Raw genomic sequence first — 24744 nt, 5'->3', positions numbered from 1 at the left:
GGTTTAATATAGCTATCTACTGTACACACATCTTATATACATATTCTCCTAAAAGGATATTGTCTTAGCCCAGTGGTGGGCAAACTGCGGCTCGTGAGCCACATGCGGCTCTTTGGCCCCTTGAGTGTGGCTCTTCCACAAAATACCACGTGCAGGAGCGCATATACAGTGCGATTGAAACTTCGTGGCCCATGCGCAGAAGTCGGTTTTTGGCCTGGGTGAGTCTATTTTGAAGAAGTACTGTTGATATTTGGCTCTGTTGACTAATGAGTTTGTCGACCACTGTCTTAGCCCAATCAGTGTGGCTCAGAGGTTGAGTGTCAACCTACGAACCAGGTTTGATTCCTGGTTAGGACACATGCCCAAGTTGTGGGCTCGATCACCAGTAGGGGGCGTGCAGGAGGCAGTGATCAATGATTCTTTCTCATTGATGTTTTTATCTCTCTCCCTCTCCCTTCCTCTCTGAAATCAATAAAAAATACATTTAAATAAATAAAAAATAAAAAAATAAAAGGATACTGTTTTAGATAGGTAGTTCCTAGCAAACAAAGGCTGAATTTACAGACTTTTGCTTGAGATACTATGCAAAACTAAGTGCTTAATAATGTGAAAAATTTAATCTTGCCTGAACCTAGTCCACACAGTGGGTTAGGGCTCACGTAATACTCTGCACTGGCTTTCACAGCACAAAGCACAATTGTAATTAATTATGTAATAATTTGGTTATGTCCATCTTCTCACTAGACTATAGATTTCATTAGGGAAGAGACTTATATTTCTCTACTATATTCCTGGTGCCTTGTACATGCCTGGTGTAAACAGGTGTTCAATAACAATTATGAATTAATAAACTGCAGCAGATGCCCTTTGAGGGGATGACTGGATGTGCAACTCAAAATATATATAATTGATAAAGAGGTAAAAGAAAGTCGTGACTGTTGCTAAATTCAGAGGTAGAAGAGGTTAACGAGGTAGAGATGAGAAGAAAAATCATACCACCATACAAAACATTCTGAGAGGTTAACACAACAGAGGTGAAAGCAGACTTCAAAAAGGACATAATTTCCATGAAAAACATGTCAACTATCAAGTCACAGAGTTTCCCTGGGACTTTAATGGAGGCTTAGTATGAAAGGAGGTGTAACTACCTCCCCCCACCAACTACGCAGGATTGACAAAATTGCGCAGTGGGGAGGGAGATACGTACTGGGCGAATGTCTGCTGAGCTCCAGCTCTGGTCTCTCCAGGCTGCTCTGAAAGTCAGGAGGCAGCAGGGAAGCCACTCCCTCAGGATGGATCATCTCGTCCTCCGACTCAGCTGAAGCTTCTGCAAAGTACAGATTGGGTCGGGGCAGGGAGGGAGTGAAGGGCTCAGCATGTGGGAATATGTAGAGGAGTGAAGGAGATCAGGCAAAGTCATGGATAGAGTATATACTAAAAAGAGTGCTTTACATAGAGAAAAACTCCCTAGGATTAAGCTCTTCCTCATCTAAAAGGGTGCCTTAATTTACTTATTACTCTTCCTGTTGGCAGGAATCCTTTTCTAATAAGATAGTCAAATTGTCTTCTTTCCTGACAAAAGGTAAATAGTAACTCACTTGGCATAAACTACCAAAGCAAATAAAATAGTCTTAGGCTGACTTATTCCTGAAATTGCCTAGTTAAACAGGCCCATCTACTCAGTTACAGGAACAAGAATGAAGAACTCCTTGTAAGAAGTGACAGTCTGGGCTTACCTTCAAGTTCTGCAGCTTCTCGAGCTTCACGTTCCAGACGCTGCCTAAGTAGCTCCTGCTGCTTTTCCAGATACTGCTTTATGAAACTGTTCTGGCTCATTTCCTCGCCAATCTGTGTTGAGGACATGAAAAAAAAAAAAAAAAAGTCTAGGAAAGCAAACTAGGAAAATGCAAGGAAGAAAATTCCATGGAGCAAAGACCTACCCCTTATATCTGGACTCAAGAAAGATGATTAAAATGTTGGACGGCTTCCTTTTTAAGCGACTTTTATGTTGAAGATCAAAATAAATGGTTCTATGATTCACAAAAAATAGCAAAAAGAGGAAGTGCACATACTTTCTTATTTTATTTTTTTAAGTATATATATATATATTTTAAATAATATATTTTATTGATTTTTTACAGAGAGGAAGGGAGAGAGATAGAGAGTTAGAAACATCAATGAGAGAGAAACATCAATCAGCTGCCTCCTGTACACTCCCCACTGGGGATGTGCCCGCAACCAAGGTACCTGCCCTTGACCGGAATCGAACCCGGGACCCTTGAGTCTGTAGGCCGTCACTCTATCCACTGAGCCTAATAGGAAATATTATCTAAAAATAATCTAAATTTTTTAGTAATATCAAGAAATAAAAGGGGAAAATACTAGGTCATACTATTTCATCTTTTATTGTTAACAAAAGACCAATCTCTACCTATCTAGGGAACAGTTTAACAAACATCTCCAAAATTCAAGTACAGTACTTAAAAAATATGAAAGCAAGAGACTACATAAAGGGATATCCATTCAGCTTTAGACAGAGTTCTAACTCCACTTTCTTTGGGTGGTAATACTTGGTAACAATATTTAAAATGCAGTCGCTTAATCCTTCCCATACTTTTTTTTGCAACACAGACTCCCACATCACTCTTCTGCCCTTCAGCTTTCTCTCCATAAGTCCTCCACCCAAGAGCCTTCTTGCTTGACAAATGCTATTAGAACTCCAGGAAAAGGAAAAAAAAAAACTAAATATGTTCTATGTTACTAGTCATCTTTCCTAAGCATAGTAAATGTTGGCTTTCACCTAAAGTAAGATGAGTTTCTTGGTACTCAATGGACACTGATGAAGTGTGGGTTGCATGTATTAGAGAATATATGTATTTACTGCAAAAATTCTGTTAATAAAAGCAAAGCTTCAAAGACTAAAACGCAAAAGGAATATAACCATAAACTGATTAACTTATGCAGTGTCTTATGTTTAACTAAATCTCTGTGAACAAGCTATATTATAAGACAGCTTAATGAGGTGATAACAAGGGAGTAAGAATTTTTCCAGAGTATCTTGGGACTTCATCTAGTACTGGAGCTGCACACCACTGCAATAACAAAGATCTGGATTTTTTCCTTTAAGTGCATGACACACTACAATGATGAGATTTTAAAATGGAAAAGAATCTTAAGAGGTCATACAGTCTAAGATAGAGCTAAAATGTTAGCTTTCAAGGTTGTTGTTTTTTTAAACTGTGGGATGATTTCTTCTAAAAAAAACCTTATGTAAAAACTCAATATACAAACCAGATAAAAATAGATCTAATCTAGTTTAAGAGGGGAGTGTGAATCTCTCCTTTCTTGGGAAAAAGGTATCTTCCCTCGGAAGCCCTCAAAAAGCAGCTCCCCAAAACCCCAGCAGAGCAGCTACAGTGCTATGGATCTAGTTCAACCTCTTTATCTTATACACAGGGAAGTTGAGGATCCAAGGCTTTCAAAGGTTAATTACCTTGCCCTAAATAACAGAGCAATTAATAATGTTTAGGAGTAACTTTATGGTTAGTATTAACACTTTTAATGGTGGATGATTTCCAAAAGATTGAATTCTTGGAAAATCTTAGTCAAGCATTTTCCTTACATTATATCTACATTCAAAGACCACTATTTCCCCCAAATCAATAGCAAATAAATGACTACAGATCCCAGCACAACACTTAATCAGTTGGAGCCACATTTTTTCTGCACACACCATTTCAAGTATCAGAAATCAACTAACAGCTCCTCTGATTCTGTTCTTGAATTCTTTATTAGAATTCAACTGCCCTGGTACGAGAACATTTCCGACCCAGGGAACTTAGGAAATATTGGTAAGGAATTAAACATCAAATATACATCGTGTCCTTCCATGTATCTGTGCATCCAACGAGCCTACCCCATCTAATGAACCTTCTTCCTTACCTGGGAATTTGGCTGAAATGCAGCATGGGGCGTTGAGTGTTTCTGTAAATTTTCTAGCATTAGAGCCTGGTATAGAAAAGGGCAAAAAGTCAGAAAACAGAGAAGAAGAAAAAACAAAAACCCACCCCTCCCTCAATCTCTTCATTAAGTGCAACGACTAACCATACACACTTAAACTGTATTCCTTTTCCAGGGACCTAAAAGCCCTTCACTAATACTGTTCTCATTTATCTTCAGAAGACCCTTAAAGGTAGCCATGGTTACTGCTCCCAAAAGTACAGAGGTAAAATGTAGGCACACAAGAGACAACCAGGGACTTGGCTATAAGTAATAAAATCAGTGACAGAACCAGTGCTATAATCCCTATTACCTTCTGCACTTCTGACTAGGGCTCCTTCTAAATCTGGTAAAATTACTTCAAATACTCAAATCAGCTTCAAATACATGAAACCAACATGGGGCTACTGGCTGTGGGCTGACTGAATTACTACGTCAAACAGTTACCCAGGACTAGATCTAATCGAGATTCTTTTCAAAAGAGTGACACGTAGATTTATCAAATTTAAACATTTTCAAAAAGGAGGCTACAGAACAGAATGAGCTCAGGCTCTGTAAACTGAGCTCTAACCCAACACACACCCCCCCGCGCGCACAAGAAATGTCAGCTTGTGTATAAGCAACGGTCTGCCAACTTAACCCTTGGGCCAACCCTGCCCCAATACTGCCCACCACATATCCTAATTAACCCTAATTAAAACCAAGACATCCTCACCTTCCCTCCATTCACACAAACCTATTCACACCAATCCACCCATCCACCGCATGATGATCCCACCCCAACTTACTCAAACCGATTCAAAATCCCCAACATATACCAACCTGCCTCACCTCTTACCAACATTCACCGAACTCCAATCTACTCAAATTGCTTTTGAATGCCCTATTAATTATACACCCCTCTCTAACCATGTCCCTTCAAATTAAGGATTCTCTTCACCTCACCTAATATAATCAGACACTTTTACTCTACTCCAATCCTATTATTTGGATACCGATACCAAGCCCATCAACCCCTCCGCCCAACTATACCCCTAACTCCGACCCAGCCCAACCCGCCCCCCCCTCAAGCCAGCAACGCCGGTGGTTGTAGTGGGATTTAACTCCTTCTGCAGCGCATGCGCCGAAACCACAGACACAAACAAGGAGCGGGTGGGGGAAGGAGGAAGGAGCTTAAGACACTCCGGGAGAGTAGCGCGCACCCTCCCATTTTGGGCTCGCGCCGCTGCCGTTAAGGCGGGAACCGGCGCTATCTCAATTTCAATGCGAGCCTCGCCAACCACCGTGCGCGCGGCTCCGGAGGTTCGCGCTGGCGGCCTGAGCGAGCTCGCGCCGAGCCCGGACACTGCGCCTGCGCCGCGGCAGAGACTCGTCTCTACCGGGTCCGCTCCCCTCCGACACCCCGGCAAAGCCGTCTCCTCACCCCTTTGAGCCGCTTGACCAGGGCACTCTTCTGCCCACTCTTGGCTAGGCCTCGTTGTTCCAGTGCGGCCTTCAGGTCGGTCACCCGTAGCGCCTGAAGAGGCTTCCCGTCCAGAGTCACCTCCTCCAGATCCGCCATCTTGCGTGAGGTACTCGGGTCCGTCCCGACGGCTTCGGGCATCTTCGGTAATTTCCGCCAACGCCCTTCGAACGTACCGATCTGACCCCGCCCACTGCCGTAGTCAACCCCTCGATTACCACTCAGAACTCTCCGGGTTCCTCCGGAACTGCTCGGGTGTTTCCGTCTCCACATCGGCACCAATCGGTTCTCTCCATCCTCCTAGGTGCTCCCCCCCCTCCCTCGCCCTGCTTTTAGAACTCGGTTATCTCCGTTTCACCGAGGCTTTGAATCGAATCTATTCGGAAACCCTCGACTTTGGCATAACCATGATCGGAGTCATTCGGCTCTCTTCGGACCTAAAGCTGAGGCGCTGAGGTGCTTGGGTGTTTGGAGCTGGTCCGGGACCGGAAGTGCGTGGGCTGCCTGGCTGGCCTTGCTTAGGGTTTTCAGGAAACATGGAAGCGGTGGCGATAGTTGGAGCCTAAGTACTCTGATGGTCTCTCGGTGCCCTGTGAGAGGAAAGGGGAGGTAAGCGGGGTAGAAGCCCCTCCCTGGGCTGGGTGAGACTCGGTGCTTGCGGGTCACCCTCGTAGGGCAAGTCTCCCGCTCTTCTACGGAAACAGTTGCCGCCTCCCATCCTATTAAATCCCCACCACTCCCATCTAAGGATACGTTGTTCTTTCATACTTCGAAATGCCAGGCTTGGTGGCCCCCAAAGTGGGCAAGTGGCAGCACCGTGTCTTCGGACTCAGATTGAAGTAATTCATGATCACTGAACTTGAGTTTGCCATGGAAGCCAAGACTTGGGAAAAGTTCTCCCTTTCCCCGGAAAGGAGAGTAAAGTTCCTTTCTGAGGAATTGCTTCCTGTTAAGGCCGCTGAAAAAAGACAGCCTTTCTCAGGACTGTTTTGGTACTGAACTGATGTTATTGCTCGGGGGTTCCTTTCTTTCTCACTGCAAAGAATCCAATTTGCAGTAGAAGAAATACAAACAGTAAAATAGCTCATATACAATAGTAGTTTAAGGTTTTCATTGTTGGAGATTCAATTATGGGCCTTGGAAACTATTCAGGTTGGCTGACCTAGTTGCATTAGTGATACAAATCAGTGTCAGGGCATCAATAGGTATTATATTAACTTTTTAAAATTTGATTTTAGAGAGAGGAAGGGAGAGAAAGAGAAACAGAAACATCGATCGGTTGCTTCCCAAACGTGTTCTGACCAGGGATTGAACCTGTAACCTGTGCGGTGACCAGGAATCGGATCCGCCATGGGAGGATGCTGCAACCAACTGAGCCACCTCCCCTGGGCTCAATAGGTATTATATTAAACATTAAGGACAAATTTTCAAAGACATGAATTGTCATCTACAGCAGTGTAGTAACACTGTTCAATCCTTAAGCCACCAAACCAATTAGACTTTTTTCAGCCTTATATAAACAGGTTATTCTCTTGTTTATCTTACTCTTTTATCTTATTTTGGGCCAGGCGCCCATCACTTATTCTGCTCTTTAATTTTTTCCTGGTGCTTTACAGAAAGTATAAGGAAGTAATGGATGTTATGAAATTCTTGGCATATTTTAGAAGTTATATGCATATTGCAAAGGAGGTGTGTGCGTGCGTGCGTGCGTGTGTGTGTGTGTGTGTGTGTGTGTGTATTAGTGCCCCATGTGCACGGATTTGTGCACATTGAAAGGAAATTAATTAGAAGCTGTCTGGCTGGGTGGGACGGGCTGAACACGCCCTGGAGCCAACCTCCCTCGGTCCCTCCCCAGCTGGCCACACCTAGGGCAGCACCTCGATTCGAAGGGCATCTGTGGAGTGAGCGGGGTCCCTCTGGCAGGTGGAGTCCCTTGGCCCAAGGGGTCCCGGAATTGCAAGAAGGCAGTTCTCAGGTGACACTCCCAGAATCAGGCTCTCTCCTCTCTGGTTCCAGGGTGCATAACCCCACAACTGCCACTGCCAAGTGACCACAGCTCGGCAGCTCCTGAGTTGAGCATCTGCCCCCTGGAGGTCAGTGCACGTCATACCTAGTGGCCAGTCGGATGGTCGCTCAGCCCTTTATATAAATAGATAAATGTTATATAATGTTTTTTTTTCCCCTTCTCTGTTGAGATTGCTGGAATGATTAGTATCTAGATCCTCCCTGACCAGCTGCATGTACTTGATTAAAAAATGGGTTCCTTTTTTTTCACTTAGGGAAGATGTGATAGACCAACATTAATAATTGGTTTTTTTTGCCTTTACTCAGTCTGAAACATAGGAATAGGCAGGAGAAAATGAGCAAGAAATGTATTGGAGAAGCTGGAATTATTGAGGGTCAAGGAACAGCAGGGAAAGAGGAAGAGAAGAAAAAACAGAGAGGTGGAAGGGGTCAAACAAAACCAAAAGGCACCTACACATAACTCAAGGTTACCATAGCCACAATTCCCAGAGCAAAGAAGATATATGTAACAAGAGGATTTGGCCTTGCAGCTTTTGAAATTGATCTTAAAGAAGCACAAATATCTTATTTTCCCTCAAAAATTCTCCTGTGGTGCCAAAGTAACAAGAGGATGAAATCATCATTCAAGGAGACTTTACAGATGACATAATTGATGTCATTCAGGAAAAATGGCCAGATGTTGGTCATGATAGCATCAAACATCTTGGAGAAATGAAGAAGTGATTTTTAATTATCTAAACTGAGAGTTGATATGGCCAAAGGGAAAGAAGTTTTTTTGAGAAAATATATGTTTATCCTACAGTAAAACTGTAAACTACCCTCACCCTTGGCATTTTCACAGTTCTGTACAAGGCTGTTCTGTTTTTTTTTTCTTCATTGCTATAGTCTAATAAACGGGAGACATGCTTATGCATGAAATAGAATTAGTCCAAAAATTTTGGTCACTTGCCCAGCCAGTGTGGCTCAGTGGTTGAGCATTGACCTATGAATCAGGAGGTCATGGTTTGATTCCCGGTCAGGGCATATGCCTGGATTGTGAGTTCATTCTCCCTTCCTCTCTGAAATAAAAAATATATATATTTAAAAAATTTTTTTTGGTCATTTGAAAAAGTGTTGGTTATTTTTAGATTGTAAGGATGATGGAGGGAAACAGTGGTTAGGGAGGGTAATAGGTTTGAAAAAGAGAGGAAGGTTGGCAAATATAAAATGAAGTTATTCTTGGAAAATTTCTCTAAAGTTGTTGGATAACAACTGAAATAAAGGACCCTGTTTCCCGGTAAATTGAATTGGTGAAAAGTAATTTTTTTAAAAATATATTTTTACTGATTTCAGAGAGAAAAGGAGCGGGAGAGATAGAAACATCAATGGTGAGAGAGAATCACTGATTGGCTGCCTCCTGCACCCCCCATACTGGGGATTGAGCCCGCAACCTGGGCATGTGCCCTGACCAGGAATCAAACCATAACCTCCTGATTCATAGGTCAATGCTCAACCATTGAGCTATGCCGGCCAGGCAAAGTAATTTTCTTTTAAATGCTGATGGGATGTGATAAGATTCCTTGTTGTTGGGAAGTTATATTTTGGTTGATCTCTCTAAAGAGTATATAACTGCTTTTATGTTTCAGGATGCCACTGGAATCATCATCTTCGATGCAGCTATCCTTCTCTTCTCTCTTACCCTCAGTGCCAGGCAATTCTATTAACTCTTCCCTTCCCCCAATGTCTTACATCACTTCCCAGGAAATGAAGTGTATTCTTCACTGGTTTGCCAGTTGGTCAGGTCCCCAGCGTGAACGTTTCCTACAAGACCTGGTAACTAAAGCAGTGCCAGGAAAATTACAGCCATTGCTAGAAGGTCTGGAGCAGCTTAGTGTGTCTGGAGCCAACCGACCACCTTGTATCTTTGAGTGCCAACTACGTCTTTGGGATCAGTGGTTTCGAGGTTGGGCTGAGGAGGAGCGCAATGAATTTGTCAGGCAGCTGGAGGTCAGTGAGCCAGACTTCGTGGCAAAGTTTTACCAAGCAGTGGCTGCTACAGCTGGTAAAGACTGATAGGCATTAAAGTCAGAGAAGACAACCATAGTTGATGGAGCCAAAGGCACAACTCTACAGTGAGAACTTCAGATGTGCCACTTAAAGGTCTGGGGATGGTATCCTGATTCACTGACTGAGCTTGCTGACTAGTACAGGCCTGGTTATTTCAATGTTTACAGCACATCCGCTGGACTACTAGTGTAAATGTGTTCCATCTAAGCAAATCCAGAGTAGCAGTCTGCCTCTAGCTTACTTCTTTCCAGGAGATGTCAAACCCTCAAGAATTTAATGGCTTCTTTTGCAACTATAACCAAAAGGCACCTACACATAACTCAAGCCTACTGCTGGCCCATGGGGATATAAAGTAGAACCTTCCTACTCCAGAAGCAGGAGAGAAGAGCAATAAAAGGTCACGTTTTTATATTTAGCTGGATTCAGATGTCTGGTTTCACCTCCCTTAGCAGATTCAGGCATAATTATGTGACATCCTAACCACTAGCTTTTCCTGTGATGATTTAGAAAAAATTATGGAAAAATCAGAAGAGGGAGATAATTATTCCTTCCTCCACACTGATGTGTGTTTGAATCCAAATAGTAATGACTTTTTCCAAAAGCATATGTGATATCCTTGGAGCTGTTAGAAGATATTCTGTAAGATTGCTCTATAACAATATGAAAAAAAAAGTGACATTCTTTAGAGGTTGAAGGGTTTATTTTTTTGTATCAAAATAAAGAATGAATCTTTGGAATCATAAGTCTCTACCTGTTTTTTCATTGCAAACCCAGTATGAAAAGAGGCATTCTGAGAAAAGTAGAACGTAAGTGTAGCTAGCAGATTGACTCCCATCCAGTTGTCTTCCAAGAAATAATCTGTCCTGCCCCCATCATGCTCTGGGTAACATCACACCTCCCTTATTCCTCCAAATGAGCCCCTTGGGCTTTGGAGCTCTGATGAATGGTAAGGGGCAGATGGTCCCACCTGAAGAGTAGCTCGTTTCTGATAGGCCACGGTTCCCAGTGCACCCACCAGGATAAGCAGCATTAGGCAGAGCACTACTGACAAACCTAGGTGGGTCATGGAGGAATTATGACCCGAGGTAACCAGGAACCTAGGAACAAAAGTAATATTTGGCTTGGAATAATGCCTAGGCTTAGGAGGTGAAGGGCTTTACCTTTATTATACATAGAGCTCATAAAACCCCGCTTTATGCAAACAGTAAACTAAACAGAAAATAAGAGTGACTACAGAACCTGAAAATAGGAATATGACCAGTATCCAAGTCTTCAGCATCTTAGATTGTTGGAAGGAGACTTAACTTGACAGGGAAGTGGCTTAAGGGGAAGGTTGGCTAAACTGGTGTTTAGGTAGTTAGACCTGGTGCCTGGATAGTGCTTAAAAAAAGAAGGGATGGTGGGATCCCTATGTCCTAGAGATGGGGGAACTCCACTATCATGGTGGGAGGGGTGTCCTGTAATGATAGGCCAGAGATAATCATGTCAAGGATCCTTATTTCCTGAAATAACCCTGTATAAACTCATGTATACACATGAGTAGGTGCTTAATAAATACAATTTCAAACATCTGGACTAGGAATTGGAAAAAAAAATCTACATGCAATGTTATCTTACTTGCTGTATTCTGTGGTAAAGTTGGCTCCTCCATAATATACTTCTAGAGGCTTCTTCTGGAGAGTCAGGGTCAGGGCCCTGTGCAGCATACCAACCGAAGGCCCTTGGCAACCAGGGGGCTTCCACATATGTACAGTGAACACCAGACTAGTGGTAATTGAAGGGCTGTGGAAATAGCACCTAAATAGACATTTGGATCTATTAATGGAGCGATAGTCCCTGGAAGGCCATATCTCATGAAACATGTAGGCTTAGGAGTGGGATGAACAGAAAATCTCCAGAAGACAATTGTGAAGTAAAGGACTTAAGCATTCTCTATGGCCCATCATAAAAAGCCTCAGTCTGAATTGTCCCTTTTTACCTTCTAGCGCCTCCTCTGCGCACCAGAGACTGCAGGATTGCTTCAGTCAACTCTTGTCCTTCTTCCTTCCCTAGGGAATGGCCTGGGGGCCCAGCTAATCCGAAAGACAGCCTGAATAACAGGTCTTGGGTTGAAAGACTCATAGATGGGGAAGTAACATCTGTATCTTCATTAGTCTGACACAGCCGACCCCGGGGACAGAAGAGAAGACCATAGTACCCAGGTATCTACAAGGAAACATGTAGCAGGTTATAGTCAGTTACTTGCTCAAGTCCTCCTAAGAAAATGTACAGTCTAGATCAGAGTCTTGGGCTCAGAGGTTACTTGGTAAAAAATGAACAGAAAATAGTTTGGTTAGGACCACTGTACAAACATTTCCAAATTTCTTTTAGCCAGTGTGCTACAGCTTTTTCACCTATGACACCCACCTGAATAGCCTTTCCTGGAGGGCATGAAACCCAGGGGGATCCCTCCAACTGCACCTTGTAGGCTCCCCTCTCTGTGCATTGATGTAAGTAGCAGTGGCCAGTGAGTTCCTCTTCCTTCAGGTGTGGGATCTGAGAGGGATGTCTGACCTTGTCCCCGGGGAGCAGTTGTGATGTGAGGTTGGAAAGGAAGCAACGACTCTGGGAATGGTAGATCTCCCCATGGGGATTCTCTGCCCCAGGTGGGAATCCATTTTCCTTTTTCCAGCATTCACTCTGAAGAGCAGGGCAGAAGATAGAATAGTGTTTGTCTCGATGTCTTTGAAGTTGACTCCTCTCTTTGTCCATTCAGTTTCACTGTTTTCTAATCTACTCACCCGGTTGGCCAAGGGCTTGTACATGCGGCAGCCTTCCAGCACAGGGTCTGAAGAGCAGCTTCCCTTGTCCAAGTGCAGGTAGTGGCAGCCCAGTCCACTGTACGGGAGGAATGGTAGAGTGACACTCGGATCACTGACAGCTGCACAGCCCCTCAACCACTCAGCACACATACCTGCCAGTACAAAAGAAGTCTGAGGAGCCACTCCCACATGTGGTCACCAGGCCAAATTCCAGGCCAGATCCTTTTTGAGAGATAGGGAGGAAGAACATTCAAAACAAATGAAGCCCCAAACATTCCTCCAGTGCTAGCAATGCTTACAGCCTCCATTACATCTTAGCAGCAGATATTCTTTCCAGCCTCTCTCACTTCCCCCAAGCTGACTTCGGTCATGTGTGCCCTCTGTCATGCTCCCGTATTTCTCACCATGGCCCCACAACAGCTCCTCGGCAGCACTGTGGTTGACTTGGTACCAGCCTGAGTCTTTGAAAGCAGCAAGAGTGATTGGGTCGAGTCGAGTGCGCTGGGCACCATCGAAGACAGCGGTCATTATAGAGCCTTGGAGTAGTCGGGCCTCCCAGTGTGAAGACAAAGGGCCCTAGTGGAGGAGTTAGCTGGTTGCTACCTGGCTACTCCCTCTTCCTTCCATCACCCCGAGGTGTTCTTATTCTCACCTCTTCTTCCAAGGGGGCACCCAGTGAAACCCCGAGCACTCCCAAGTGTTTGGCCAGGCTGTGGCTAACAGTTGGGGTGGTGAGAAGCAGCTGTCCCCACTCATCTCGCCTTGTCACCTGTTGCCTTGTAGAACAGTTCTCTCCAACTGAGTACAGAAAGGGGAGAAGGCAATATGAGGAAAGGTGAGGTGGAATTGGAAGGAAGAAGTTCATGAGATAGTAGTGATTCCTTGTAGTTGACATTGTGGGAAGGCCTCTTCCTCATTCCTCTCATTTACCACTGGGTCCTGAGGGGCAATCCCGCCACTTCTTGAAGAGTTGTCCAGAGAAACCCAGGGCATGGAGCAATTCGTGTAGTGTGGCCTAAGGACAAATGACAGCAGAGAGGGAACTGGATTTGCAACAGGATTAGCCAGCCACTCTATAGCTCCTCTGCCCCATCACTTCTTAGAACTTGAGACACCTTTTATTGAGATAATGAAAGGGTCCTTGGAGCTTGGGAATGAGGAAGCTAATGGCAACTTGCCTTGGGTGGGGAGGTGGAGGAGACAAGGAAGAAAAGAGAAGGGAAAGGAACAGAAAGGAAGACAAGGGAAAGGAAGGGAAGGGAAGACAAGGGAAGGGAAGGGAAAGGCGTGGGCAGGTGTGCTCTGGGGAGGGAGAGAGCCTATTCCATCCTTAATAGGTTCTTCCACTTCATGGGAAGCTGAGTGACCTGCCCCACCTCACCCAACCTGTCACTATACAGCAGTCACCATGACGATGTCACTATGGTTGAGGCTGGGGCTGGTGAGATGTTGGGCACAGTAGACAATGGTACCAGCAAGGGGCCTGTCTTCTGAGTCCAGTTGGCAGCAGGCAGCATAGGCAATGATAGAGGGCTGTGGATGGATGAGTCAGGACAATGTATGGGCAGAAAGGGGAGAAGTGGGGTAACAGAAGAAATCTTCCTGAAAATGGAGGTTCAGTGTTACCAAGGGATGGTTTAAACTTTAGAGGGTTTTTAACCCTCACCTAAACTTCATCAGCATGTCCAAAGTTACACCAAATAAGCACAATTTAATAAAAACTGCTTTTATGCTCCTTGCCCCTTGTTTAAGATTAAAAGAAGCAGAGTAGGGAAAAGGGATTTGATTTGAACCTCACCTCTCGGTGGCACTTGGAAGTGTGGGCAACCCGCACATACAGGAGAAAATCGGTATTTTGGACCCCAGGCCCATCTGGCTGGATCAGTTGCGGGGGACCCTGCTCTGGCCACAAAGCATAACCACGGAGATGGGCATCAGGGATCTGGCAGGGAGTGAAATGTGACATCTAAATTAGCAGATGGGCTGGAAGATATGACAATAGGAAACTGGGTACTAGGAGTGAGGGGCAAAGAGTTTCTATGTCCAGTGTGTCTTAGTGTCATCTAGGCGGCTGGTTAGAATGAGGAATTCTACCATCACCCAGCCTACCCCAAATCTCTGATTTAATAAATTGCCAAAGGGACACGGGGCTCAGGAACCTGTATTGCTAGGGAGCACATTAAGTAATTCTGATGCTGTTGGTCTTGGAGAGATCTAAGCAGGCTCTAGATCTTCAGATCTCCAAAGCTGAGAATGTAATCTCACCTTTGCACCCAGGCAACTTTCTCCTTTGTACCCTGGGTTCAAGAGGCTGCATCTGCAAAGAATGAATATCTGTAGGTAAGCTGGAGACATTTCTGGGTACCCTGAAGAGGCATTGTATACATTCACAATGACATGAACTCACCTATGGTAGTTTGGAGTATCTGGGTCTCCCCAGACAGCATGGCAGTACTGTGCAGGGTCTCGGCTCAAAAGCAGGGGTCCTTGCACCGGAGGCACTAAACAAGATGAAAGGTCCATTTCACCTCAGTATCTTGGAGTTCCAGTCCTCTTCTGTGGTGGTTTTCTGCCTCAGCTCCCTCTGTTCCTCAGCCTTCCCTGACTCCAGTTCATCCACTCACCTGCTAGGACACCCTGGAGTCGCTGAGCAGCCTCTCTCACTGCGGCCAGGGCTCGGGATTCCCCACCCATCCCATCTCCCTCAGGATCCCAAGCTCCACCTGACACAGGGTCTCTTATATGGCAGGTTTGGATTCGGAGGGGCTGAGGATCACGAGAGCCAGGGAAGGTGAGAGGGGAAGAGCGGATGTTCGAGGGAAGTTGGGAGGAAGGTGGCCTGAGAAGGCTCACAGACTTCTGTGTCTCGTCATGTAGACACCTGCGCGTGGCAGCCCCCAGCAGCAGCAGCAGCAGCATCTTCCGTCGGTGTCTTCCAGAGCCTGCCCTGAGGCTCTCTTCCTGCCCCTTCTTCCCTGCCTCACTGACTTCTGGCTTTCCTTTCTTTACCATCTCTCTGCATATCTCCTCCCACCACTTTTGCTTATTTTTTCAAGATTTGAGTGTTGTTGACTAAATCTACAATTCCTGCCAGGAGGTCGGATGTGAACCACAAGAGCCGAAGTTGTCTCTTCCCAGAGGTGCCAGAGGTGGAGAGCTGGGTGAGGGGCAGTGTTATTCCCAAGGCCTGGCCCACCTGCTAAGGAATTCACCTGACCAGCTTCCTTCTCTCATCCTAACTCCCCTGCAGCACTCCTCCTCCCCCCCCCCCCCTCCTCCTCCTCCTCCTCCTCCTTCTATTAATATATTTTTATTGATTTCAGAGAGGAAGGGAGAGGGAGAGAGATTGAAACATCAATGATGAGAATCATTGATTGGCTGTCTCCTGCACACCCCCTACTGGGGATCAAGCCCGCAATCCAGGCTTGTGCCCTTGACCAGAATCGAACCTGGGACCCTTCAGTCTCCAGGCCAACGCTCTATCTACTGAGCCAAACCTGCCAGGGCTCCCCTGCCATTCTGAGTGGGCAACCTCAGAACCTTCCCAGAACTAAAACGTGGGTTTTAACATAATGGTGTGTGTGTGTGTGTGTGTGTGTGTGTGTGTGTGTGTGTGTGTAGTGGGACATTCTTTGCTTCATAAGTATCTGCCTAGTCCATGGAGATGGGCAAACAAGGCACCTGCACTTCACCAGCCCCATATCAGAGCCGGTGGACTCTAAACTGCCAGAGGTTAGTGCATCTCTTCCATCTGTGCAGGAGACTTAGTAGGTGCTTAACAAATACATGTTGGGCCCTGGCTGGTTTGACTAAGTGGTTAGAGCATTGGCCTAGGCACCTAAGGGGCACAGGTTGGATTCCTGGTCAAGGGCACTTACCTTGGTTGCAATTTGATCCCAGGCCCAGGTGGGGGTGCATGTGGGAAGCAGCCAATTGTGTCTCTCTCTCCACACTGATGTTTCTCTTTTTCTTCCCCCCTCTTTCCTCCCTTCCACTATCTCTAAAAATCAATGGAAAAATATCCTCGGGTGAGGATTTAAAAAAACCAAATATGCCCTAGCTGGTTTGGCTCAGTGGATAGAGTGTCGGCCTGCGGACTGAAGGGTCCTGGGTTTGATTCCAGTCAAGGGCACATGCCCGGGTTGCAGGCTTTATCCCCAGTTGGGGTGTGTAGGAGGCAGCCCATCAATGATTCTCTCTCATCACTGATGCTTCTATCTCTCTCTTCGTCTCTGAAATAAAACATATTTAAAAACAAATACATGTTGGTTGACTGACAGCTCCAAGGAGAGGCTGTTGTATTCATAGAAGCCATTTATGGGCATGTGGGGAGGGAAAGGAGACTTTTAAAATGGACAGTGCGCCGTAACCGGTTTGGCTCAGTGAATAGAGCATAGGCCTGCTGACTGAAGGGTCCCAGGTTCGATTCCGGTCAAGGGCATGTACCTTGGTTGCAGGTACATACCCAGTGGGGGTTGTGCAGGAGGCAGCTGGTCGATGTTTCTCTCTCATCGATATTTCTGACTCTCTACCCCTCTCCCTTCCTCTCTGTAAAAATCAATAAAATAAAAAAAATAAAAAAAATGGACAGTGATGGAAAACATTCAAAGATGTCCTCACCTAACTCTTGGCACTCCCTTTGTTTTCTTTGCTCATTCTGTCCTTTCACATCCTGTTGACTCTGCCTGGATACCCCTCCTTCCCCGCCTGCCTGGCTAATTCCTACCTTCCCTGTAATTACTCTGGGAAGCCTTTCTTAACACCTCCAGCCAAAATTCCACACCTGCCAGAGGGGGAGGCAGCCTCTCCTTCCTGCTCCCAACAGAACACTTGTCATCTTTTATAATTGTTGGCTTAGTGGCTCTCCCTGCACATCCTGCACGCTTTCAAGGTGGGCCTGCTTCCTGGCTGGCTTTGTATCCACAGCTCTCGGCATAGCTCAGAGGGCTTAGGCTTCAGTTTGTGGACAAGGAACAGAACCTAACCCTATTATTTAACTTTTGAAGAGGCAGGTCCAGGGTGCAGTGACATAAGACAGAATAGCTAATTCCTGATAGAGAAGGCTGGGGAGACTGAATGTTACACTCTTACATTCCAGAGCTGTGGCTGGCACTATCCATTACAAGGGAGGTATCCAAACTCTAGAGCCAAACCAGCTCTGGCCCACTCTATCTATGTAACTTAGTCAAATGCCTCAGTTTTTCCATTTAAGACATGGGGATGATTGCACTTGCCTGATAGTGTTTTTATGAGGAGTAAGATTTGTAAAGTGCTGAGAACAATGTCTGGTTTATGGTAACGAAGTCAAGTAAAGCATGCATATTCTATTGACATTTTAACTCAGTGGAGAAATATTCCATTCTTATCATTCTGTGTAAAAATCTTTAGGGGACTCTTGTTTTTTGTCTGGTTTTTTGCAATATTTTTAAAAAATTGATTCGTGTTTTTTCTCTAAGACAAACCTAGTCTTTTTCTCCAAGTGTTGGAAGAAGCCTTTTTCTCTCCTGACTGGGACGGGGCAACTGTGAACAAAACTTCCAGGTGATGGACTCAAGGTTTGTGTGGCTCTCTTCAGGTTTTCTGGCTCCCACCTGGAGCCCCGCCTGTGCTTTGCTGCCCCCTTGTGGTCAGACTGAGGAGGGTATGCCCTGCCAGGGTAGGGGTTCACCCTAACTTCGCACACACTCACAGAACTCCCTACCTTCTCTCAGAGGAAGCCCAAGGAAAGCCTTCTGCTGGAATACCTCTCTGCTGAATGTGCCTGGCAAATTCTTCCTCATCTTTAAAGATCCAGCAGAGAGGGTATCTGCCTGTGGAGACTTTATTCCCTGAGCTGAGTTAGTTTGCACATCCTCTGGTCACTAATAGCATTTTTTCCCACATATTTGAAGTAGCTCTTATTATAGTCTCCTGACACTTATTTTTGTGATTGTTTCCTTGCTAGACTCGGGGGGTGGGGGGGAGGGTGCTGAAGCTGATTCATCTCTGCTTCTTTGAAGAGGTATGAAGTAGGTGCAGAGAGGTAGTGGAGGTGAGAGATGAAAGTGAGGCTAGAGCAAGGAGATAAGGAGAGAGGGTGAGGATAATAATTTTATTGAGCACTTCCTTTGTGCCCATTGTTCCAAGCACTTTAGACTCATGTTAAACTTTCCGCAACTATACAATGTAGGTATCATTATAGTCCCAGTTTTACAACTGAGGCACAGTGAAATTAGTCAACATAGGTAGGTGGTAAAATGTGAGATTTGAACCCACATAGGAAGGCTCCTGAGCACAAGCTTTAACCCATCATGCAGTAGTGCTCCTCAAGGGCCCAGCGTGGAGGAGAAATAAAGCTGTGATGAGAGGAACAGGATGAGAAAGATGAGGAAGAGAAAAGGTGGAGATGAGGAGAGCTCATGGGCAAGGAGAAGGTGAAGGCTATGATAAGAGAGGATGGAGTTAGGAGAATGGAAGTTAGAGTGATGGGGATGAAGGTGAGGAAGGGCATGGAGATAGGAAGTTAGATAGGTATAAGGAGAGGGGATGTTGAGGAAGGGGCAGAGGTGAAAGAGATGATGTGGGATGTTGGACAATGTGAGAGGCAGAGAGTGAATGGGGCTGAGCAGAGCAGTTGTCCTACATGGTGTATCAACCACAGGGCTGATCCACCTAGGATGCTGATCTCTCAGTTCTTTCACCCTTTTATCTCAAACACTCTTCTCAATTCCACCTTAGCAAGCCACTCCCAGAGTCATGCCCAGAGCTTTATCATCACCAGAAACTGTAGCACCTATGAAATAACCGAATCAGTCATCCCACTCTGATATGATCTCCTTTCCTTATGGTCTGTTTGCTCAAGTCAGCTCATTGCAGCTGTTTTACGAGCTCATTGAGGAACCACTGGCCCTTCCTGTCTTTTCATCTCTCCTGTCCACCTTAGCTTCCAGGTTCACCACTAAACCCCTGTTTAGGTTCCCTTCCCAGTCTGTCCTGTCCATCCCACCTCCCTGGATAAGATCCATTTGTTGCCGAGCCGCTAAGGACAACTGAAGGAATTCGAGCCCAGAACAGGCAGCTGTCACTCCAAATTTGTCCTCATCCACTTTAGCTGTGTGCTTCCAAGTCAGAAATACCAGCAATCAACTTCCTCTTCCACCCTCAGCAATTAGGATTTTATGTCTTCAAGCCTCCTCTGAGCCTCCTGGTCAGTCGCATGCAGTCACCTCTTCTTCCCCCGGGAGACAGAAGTCAGCCTCTGCCGGCTACTAACCCACCTGTTTCTGCTGCCATCCCTTTTTTCCCATTAGGAGGAAAAAAATCTTCTTCCTTTGGAAGGTGTTTCCTCCCTCTGGTGCTCTGGATCCCATCTATTGGAGCAGGATGTGGCCTCGGCCCCTCTCTGACCTCCCCTTCCCCCCCCCCCCCCCCCTGTCTAGTCTGCCTGCCCCCCCAGTCTCTGTCAGTGACTGGGAAGATCCTGCAGCTCAGGACCTTTGCATACTCTTTCTGCTAGGAACCCCACTTTTTTGCAGACTAACACCTACTTACCTTTTAGATACCCACTTATATATTACTTCCTCAAAGAAGCCTTTTCTGACACTTTCAAATCGAGAGCCTTATATTTATCTGTCACAGTCACCTTTTTACTTTTGCCACATTGCACTGTCCACAATTTAGAGTTATACATTTACTTGTGAGATTCCGTTCGTCTGCCCCCCTCACGAATCTGTAAGCCCCACAAGGACAAGGACCGTCCTCCTTGTTTATCCCGTAGCTCCCACAACAAGCAAAGTGCCTGGCATGGAGTAGATGTTATTAAGTATTTTGGGGGCAAACAGGTGACTGTAGTGGGAAGGCAGGGAGGGAGCTGAGGGAGGAGGAAAGGATGAGGATGGGAGATGGGAGGAGAGAAGATGGTGATGAGGAAAATGAGCAAAGGTGAGGCTAGGGATGGAGGGAAGAAGAGGTGAGGAGAGGACCTCTGGGTCTGAGAAAGGCTGCTTGGGAGGTTGGAAGGCAGAGCTGGTGGGCGGGGCTAGACTTTATCTTGGGGTGCAGCCCTAACCTCAGATGGTGACAGAGCTGGAGCCAGCAGGGGTTTTGCAAACCGTCCCGATTGCAGCAGGCCAGCAGTCTCACTCGGGACAGGCGGGTGGGGCCTGGGCTTATCTCCTGAGTACAGTCCTAACCTCAGATGGTGACAAAGCGGGAGCTCGCAGACGTTTTGCAAACCGTCCCGATTGCAGCAGGGTTGGATGGCCTGGCCGGCGGTGACAGTGCTAGGTGTGGGGGCAGTGGGTTGGACAGTTTGAGGCTGGGTTGGGGGCAAAGCTTGGCTTGAGGGGCGTGGGGAATGGACCCAATCTATGTATGGCTTGCCTCTACCTACCCCAGATCTCTGTTTATAAAAGAGAAGGGGGAGGCTCTGTAGGTGGGTCTCTCCTCATTAGGAAGCCTTCCTTTCCCCAAGTCCTAGGATACTTCTGCTGCTCCCTGGAGCCAGAATTGGTGGCCAGTTGCAAGCATTTTCCTCTGAAAATACCTGCCATCTCTCCATGGGTTAGCCCTGGGGAATTTTTTATGTGCCATTGAAGTTTTTTCTGAGGCCAGGCCAGGCCTGCTTATAGGAGCAGCTGAGAGTGGCCACCAGGAGTCCCGCCCAGGTGGACCATTCCTACTTTGGAGCAGCCCAGGCTGAGTACTGAGAGGAGAGAGAGGTCTGCCTGCTGGGGGCTGGTGAGAGTGACGGGAAGTGACTGGCCTGTGGAAAAGGAGATGCACAGGCCCTCAGCCAGCCCTGGCTCCTTTTGCCTCAGCATCTCCTCTGCAGCCCCCTCCATCCCATAGTCCCCTCACTGGCTTGGGACAGGGTAGGGGGTGGAGATGAAGAGGCCCCTTTCTACCTCCACAACCCCAACCGGGATCTTGCAACACTGGGATGGGGGCCCTGGGGGCCCAGGCATGTGGCAATCCATGGGGGGTGGGGTGGGGTGGGGAGGTGTGCACGGAGCAGGGGGAAAGGCTTTCACAAGCAGCCTCCACCGACTGACCTTGGCAGGCTCACCTTGGGCAGCTTCCCCCTCTCAGAGGTATCTCCAAACAGCCTTCCTCCTTGTGGCTTCCCTGGGGCCTGACATCCTATCTCTCAGCTCAGGACTTTCATCCTGCTCCCCAGCTATGCTCATGAAGGAAAGTGGGTCCAGGCTGTGGATTCTAAAGCGATAGGAATGTTTTAGATGTCCCTCCTTTCCCCCCACCTCTTAACACCCCTCACCCCCTCTTATCTCCTCCCCAAGAGAGACCTTTATATATATGGTCAATGCACGAAGAGATTCGTGCAATAGGCCTTCCCTTACCCTGGCTGCCGGCACTGTTTTTCCTCTGGCACCCAGGACCCAGGCCTTCATTCCGGCCACAGCAGAGAATCCAAGCCTCTTCAGCCCTCAGTCTCCGCTCTGCTGGAGCCCTCAGTCTCCGCTCCACCGGAGCCTTCTGGAGCCCTCAGTCTCTGCTCCGCCGGAGCCCTCAGTCTCTGCTCCGCCGGAGCCTTCTGGAGCCCCCAGTCTCTGCTCTGCCGGAGCCTTCCGGAGCCCTCAGTCTCTGCTCCACCGGAGCCTTCTGGAGCCCTCAGTCTCTGCTCCACCGGAGCCTTCCGGAGCCCTCAGTCTCTGCTCCACCGGAGCCTTCCGGAGCCCTCAGTCTCTGCTCCGCTGGAGCCCTCAGTCTCTGCTCCACCGGAGCCTTCTGGAGCCCTCAGTCTCTGCTCCGCCGGAGCCCTCAGTCTCTGCTCCGCCGGAGCCCTCAGTCTCTGCTCCGCCGGAGCCCTCAGTCTCTGCTCCGCCGGAGCCTTCTGGAGTCCCCAGTCTCTGCTCCGCCGGAGCCCTCAGTCTCTGCTCCGCCAGAGCCTTCTGGAGCCCCCAGTCTCTGCTCCGCCAGAGCCCTCAGTCTCTGCTCCGCCGGAGCCTTCCGGAGCCCTCAGTCTCTGCTCCACCAGAGCCTTCTGGAGCCCTCAGTCTCTGCTCCACCGGAGCCTTCCGGAGCCCTCAGTCTCTGCTCCGCCGGAGCCTTCTGGAACCCTAAGTCTCTGCTCCGCCGGAGCCCTCAGTCTCTGCTCTGCCAGAGCCTTCCGGAGCCCTCAGTCTCCGCTCCACCCAGTCTTCGCTCTGCACCTGCGTATGCAAATTAACCACCATCTTTGTTGGGTTAATTTGTATACTCATCCGATCGGCTGGTGGGCATAGTGGAGTGACACCAATTTGCATGTTTCTCTTTTATTAGTGTAGATAATATATTTTTTATTGATTTCAGAGAGGAAGGGAGAGGAAGAGAAAGACAGAAACATCAATGAGGAGAGAGAATCATTGATCAGCTGCCTCCTACAGGCCCCACACTGAGGTTCAAGTCTGCAACCCAGGCATGTGCCCTGACCAGGAATCGAACCCTGACCTCCTGATTTATAGGTTGACGCTCAACCACTGAGCCATGTCGGCTGGACAAGAGAGACATTTCTTGACCATTCCAGCTAAAATAGCTTCTCCACCTATTGGTTTATTTGGTTTCCCCAATGGGCATATGCAAATGGAGTAATTAATGAACTTAATGAAGGTGCTCTGCAGAAGTGAGAACAAACAGGATTAAGGGAAGGCAGCAAGGAGTGGTAAAGTAGGCCTGGTGGCAGCAGGAGGGGCATCACCCCACAGGCCATTTGGGCAGGAATCCAGTGAAAAGGAGCTGTGAAGAGTACCTGTCTTGTCCTAGGAAGGGTTGGGGACAAGCACCTCACTTCACTCTCCTGTCTTACCTGGTATGTGGCAAGATGGACAAGGAGGGGCAGAGGAAGACACTCAGCACATTTTTTGTTGCCTTTTTCTTTCTACCCCTTCAGCTAGGAGCTGGTTGTCTTATTCACCACAGTGTTCTGGACATCTTGCAAAGGCCTGGCACAGGAAAGATGCTCAACAAATACTTGTCAAGTGTTACTTTGGCCCAAACTAGTTGAGGTCGGCTTAAAAACCTCATTCAAAAAGTGTGACTTCTGGCGCCGGCCAGTGGCTCAGTTGGTTGGAGCATCATCCCTGTACACCAAAAGGTTTTGGGTTTGGTCCCTGGTAGGGGGATATACCTAAGTTGCCGGTTCAATACCCCATTGGGATGCATATGGGAGGCAACCAATCGATCGGTGTTTCTCTCTCTCTCTCTCTCTCTCTCTCTCTCTCTCTCTCTCTCTAAAAATAAATAAACAGCCTGGCCGATGTGTCTCAGTGGTTGAGCATCCACCTATGAATCAGGAGGTCATTGTTCGATTCCTGGTCAGGGCACATGCCTGGATTATGGGTTCAATATCCCGTAGGGGGCATGCAGGACGCAGCTGATCAATGATTCTCTCTCATCAATGATGTTTCTATCTCTCCCTCTCCCTTTCCCTCTGAAATCAATAAAAATATATTTTAAAAAATAAAAGAAAAATTTAAAAGGTGTGACATCTGGCTATCTGTCATCTCCCCCTGGAATATGATGTGCCACAGAGGATGGGATGTGCTCGACACTCTGTGTCTCACTGGGCCGGGTGTTCCCTTCTCTCCCAGTGGGGCTTCTCCAGTCCTGGTGCCAGCCGCCCGGCCCTCAGGAGCCCCTGGGGTGGTGGGGGCTGGGAGGAGACACAATTCAGAGCTGTGGGAAAGAAGCGCGGGGTTAATGGTTAAGCAACCCAGGTCCCATTACCCAGAACCCTGAAAATAAGTCAAGGGACAGTGGTCTTGAGGTGGGAGGAGGAAATCCGGAGGTTGAGTCACTCAGTGTGTTCTGTACAAACCCCCCTTATGCAACCCATCCCCTTGGGCTGAAAGGAAGGTGCAGGATTCTCCCAGGCATTCACAGAAACTGGCACCTCCCCCTTCCAAACTCAGGCGGCTCCAGTGGGTGAGGCTCAGATCTGTGGGCCCAAACCAGACCTGGGGCAGGGGATCCAGGGCACAGATGTAGGAGAGATGGTGCTCGAGAGACACCGAGGCAAAGGCAGGAGAGGGATGAGTCCTGGGTAAGGCAGGCATGGTGCCCACGAATGCCCAAGATGTGGGAAGGCTCTGACCCTGGGGATGTGGAGAAAGAGAGAACAGGGAGGATCTGGACCCCAGTGTTTCTGTGTCTCACAGAGTGTTTCCTTGATGTCTGACGCAGGCTTTCTCAGCAGTGGCTTGCAAGTCATTGGTGGTCTAGGGGAGACTCTAGCCTGTATTGTGTCTCTCTTCCTGTGTCTGTCAGGCACTCCTGATCACTTATGAATGAATTTAGTTGCCCAGCCATGTGCTGCATACCTCTGAAGGGAGGTGTGAGCTCAGAGTAGAGAGACAGGTGCCTGTGCTGAGACAGCAAAGGGACTGAGTGAGCTTTAGGACAATGTCTCTTATGCCCTCAATTGCGTTATCTATA

At 47.3% G+C, this 24744-nt stretch overlaps 3 protein-coding genes across 15 annotated transcripts in view; 1 reads left to right on the top strand and 2 right to left on the bottom strand.

Moving 5' to 3' along the window:
• The window catches only part of ACIN1 (apoptotic chromatin condensation inducer 1), a 36169-nt gene extending 30414 nt beyond the window's left edge, over positions 1-5755 (bottom strand). For 5 of the 10 annotated variants that reach the window (XM_036355540.1, XM_036355543.1, XM_036355559.1 and 2 more), the window contains exons 1-4: positions 5423-5755; positions 3943-4008; positions 1737-1848; positions 1208-1327 (exon numbers count right to left, since the gene is read on the bottom strand). In XM_036355540.1, the coding sequence (XP_036211433.1) occupies positions 1208-1327; positions 1737-1848; positions 3943-4008; positions 5423-5734 (610 nt within the window). In that variant the 5' untranslated portion in view covers positions 5735-5755. Of the gene's footprint in view, positions 1-1207; positions 1328-1736; positions 1849-3942; positions 4009-4821; positions 5005-5422 lie in introns of those variants that run through there. The other 5 variants (XM_036355584.1, XM_036355578.1, XM_036355551.1 and 2 more) reach the window with 5 other exon arrangements.
• On the top strand, positions 5472-10269 carry CUNH14orf119 (chromosome unknown C14orf119 homolog). Of its 4 annotated transcripts, none has more exons than XM_036355661.1 (3): positions 5472-5607; positions 7478-7554; positions 9112-10269. In XM_036355661.1, exon 3 carries the CDS (start codon positions 9113-9115, stop codon positions 9536-9538), a length of 426 nt encoding a protein of 141 aa, XP_036211554.1. In that variant the 5' UTR covers positions 5472-5607; positions 7478-7554; position 9112; the 3' UTR covers positions 9539-10269. The 4 variants fall into 4 exon arrangements, with proteins under 4 accessions (XP_036211554.1, XP_036211563.1, XP_036211545.1 ...); XM_036355652.1 differs by lacking the exon at positions 5472-5607 and adding an exon at positions 5634-6070; XM_036355670.1 differs by lacking the exon at positions 7478-7554.
• A 97-nt stretch (positions 10270-10366) lies between these two features.
• LMLN2 (leishmanolysin like peptidase 2) lies at positions 10367-15252 on the bottom strand. Its single transcript, XM_036341978.1, has 14 exons — positions 14958-15252; positions 14741-14834; positions 14599-14650; positions 14132-14275; positions 13741-13866; positions 13264-13348; positions 12986-13131; positions 12738-12909; positions 12486-12555; positions 12313-12409; positions 11939-12211; positions 11511-11737; positions 11150-11329; positions 10367-10629 (listed from the first exon to the last, which is right to left on the bottom strand). Exons 1-14 carry the CDS (start codon positions 15250-15252, stop codon positions 10422-10424), a joined length of 2169 nt encoding a protein of 722 aa, XP_036197871.1. The 3' UTR covers positions 10367-10421.
• Positions 15253-24744: the final 9492 nt, after the last annotated feature.

The sequence above is a fragment of the Myotis myotis genome, unplaced genomic scaffold (genome assembly GCF_014108235.1).
Source record: "Myotis myotis isolate mMyoMyo1 unplaced genomic scaffold, mMyoMyo1.p scaffold_m19_p_1, whole genome shotgun sequence".
Taxonomy (NCBI): domain Eukaryota; kingdom Metazoa; phylum Chordata; class Mammalia; order Chiroptera; family Vespertilionidae; genus Myotis; species Myotis myotis.
This window is presented reverse-complemented; position numbering and strand designations above follow the sequence as displayed.

Excerpts from the sequence above, each read along its gene's own strand:
- CUNH14orf119 (XM_036355643.1), top strand. The coding sequence starts at position 6,036 with ATGGTCTCTCGGTGCCCTGTGAGAGGAAAGGGGAG. Across the intron at positions 6,071-9,111 it reads CCTGTGAGAGGAAAGGGGAG|GATGCCACTGGAATCATCAT; the intron begins GTAAGCGGGGTA and ends TTTATGTTTCAG.
- LMLN2 (XM_036341978.1), bottom strand. The coding sequence starts at position 15,252 with ATGCTGCTGCTGCTGCTGCTGGGGGCTGCCACGCGCAGGTGTCTACAT. Across the intron at positions 11,330-11,510 it reads CGCAGAGGAGGCGCTAGAAG|GTGCTATTTCCACAGCCCTT; the intron begins GTAAAAAGGGAC and ends ATGTCTATTTAG. Across the intron at positions 10,630-11,149 it reads TTTACCACAGAATACAGCAA|GTTCCTGGTTACCTCGGGTC; the intron begins GTAAGATAACAT and ends TTTTGTTCCTAG.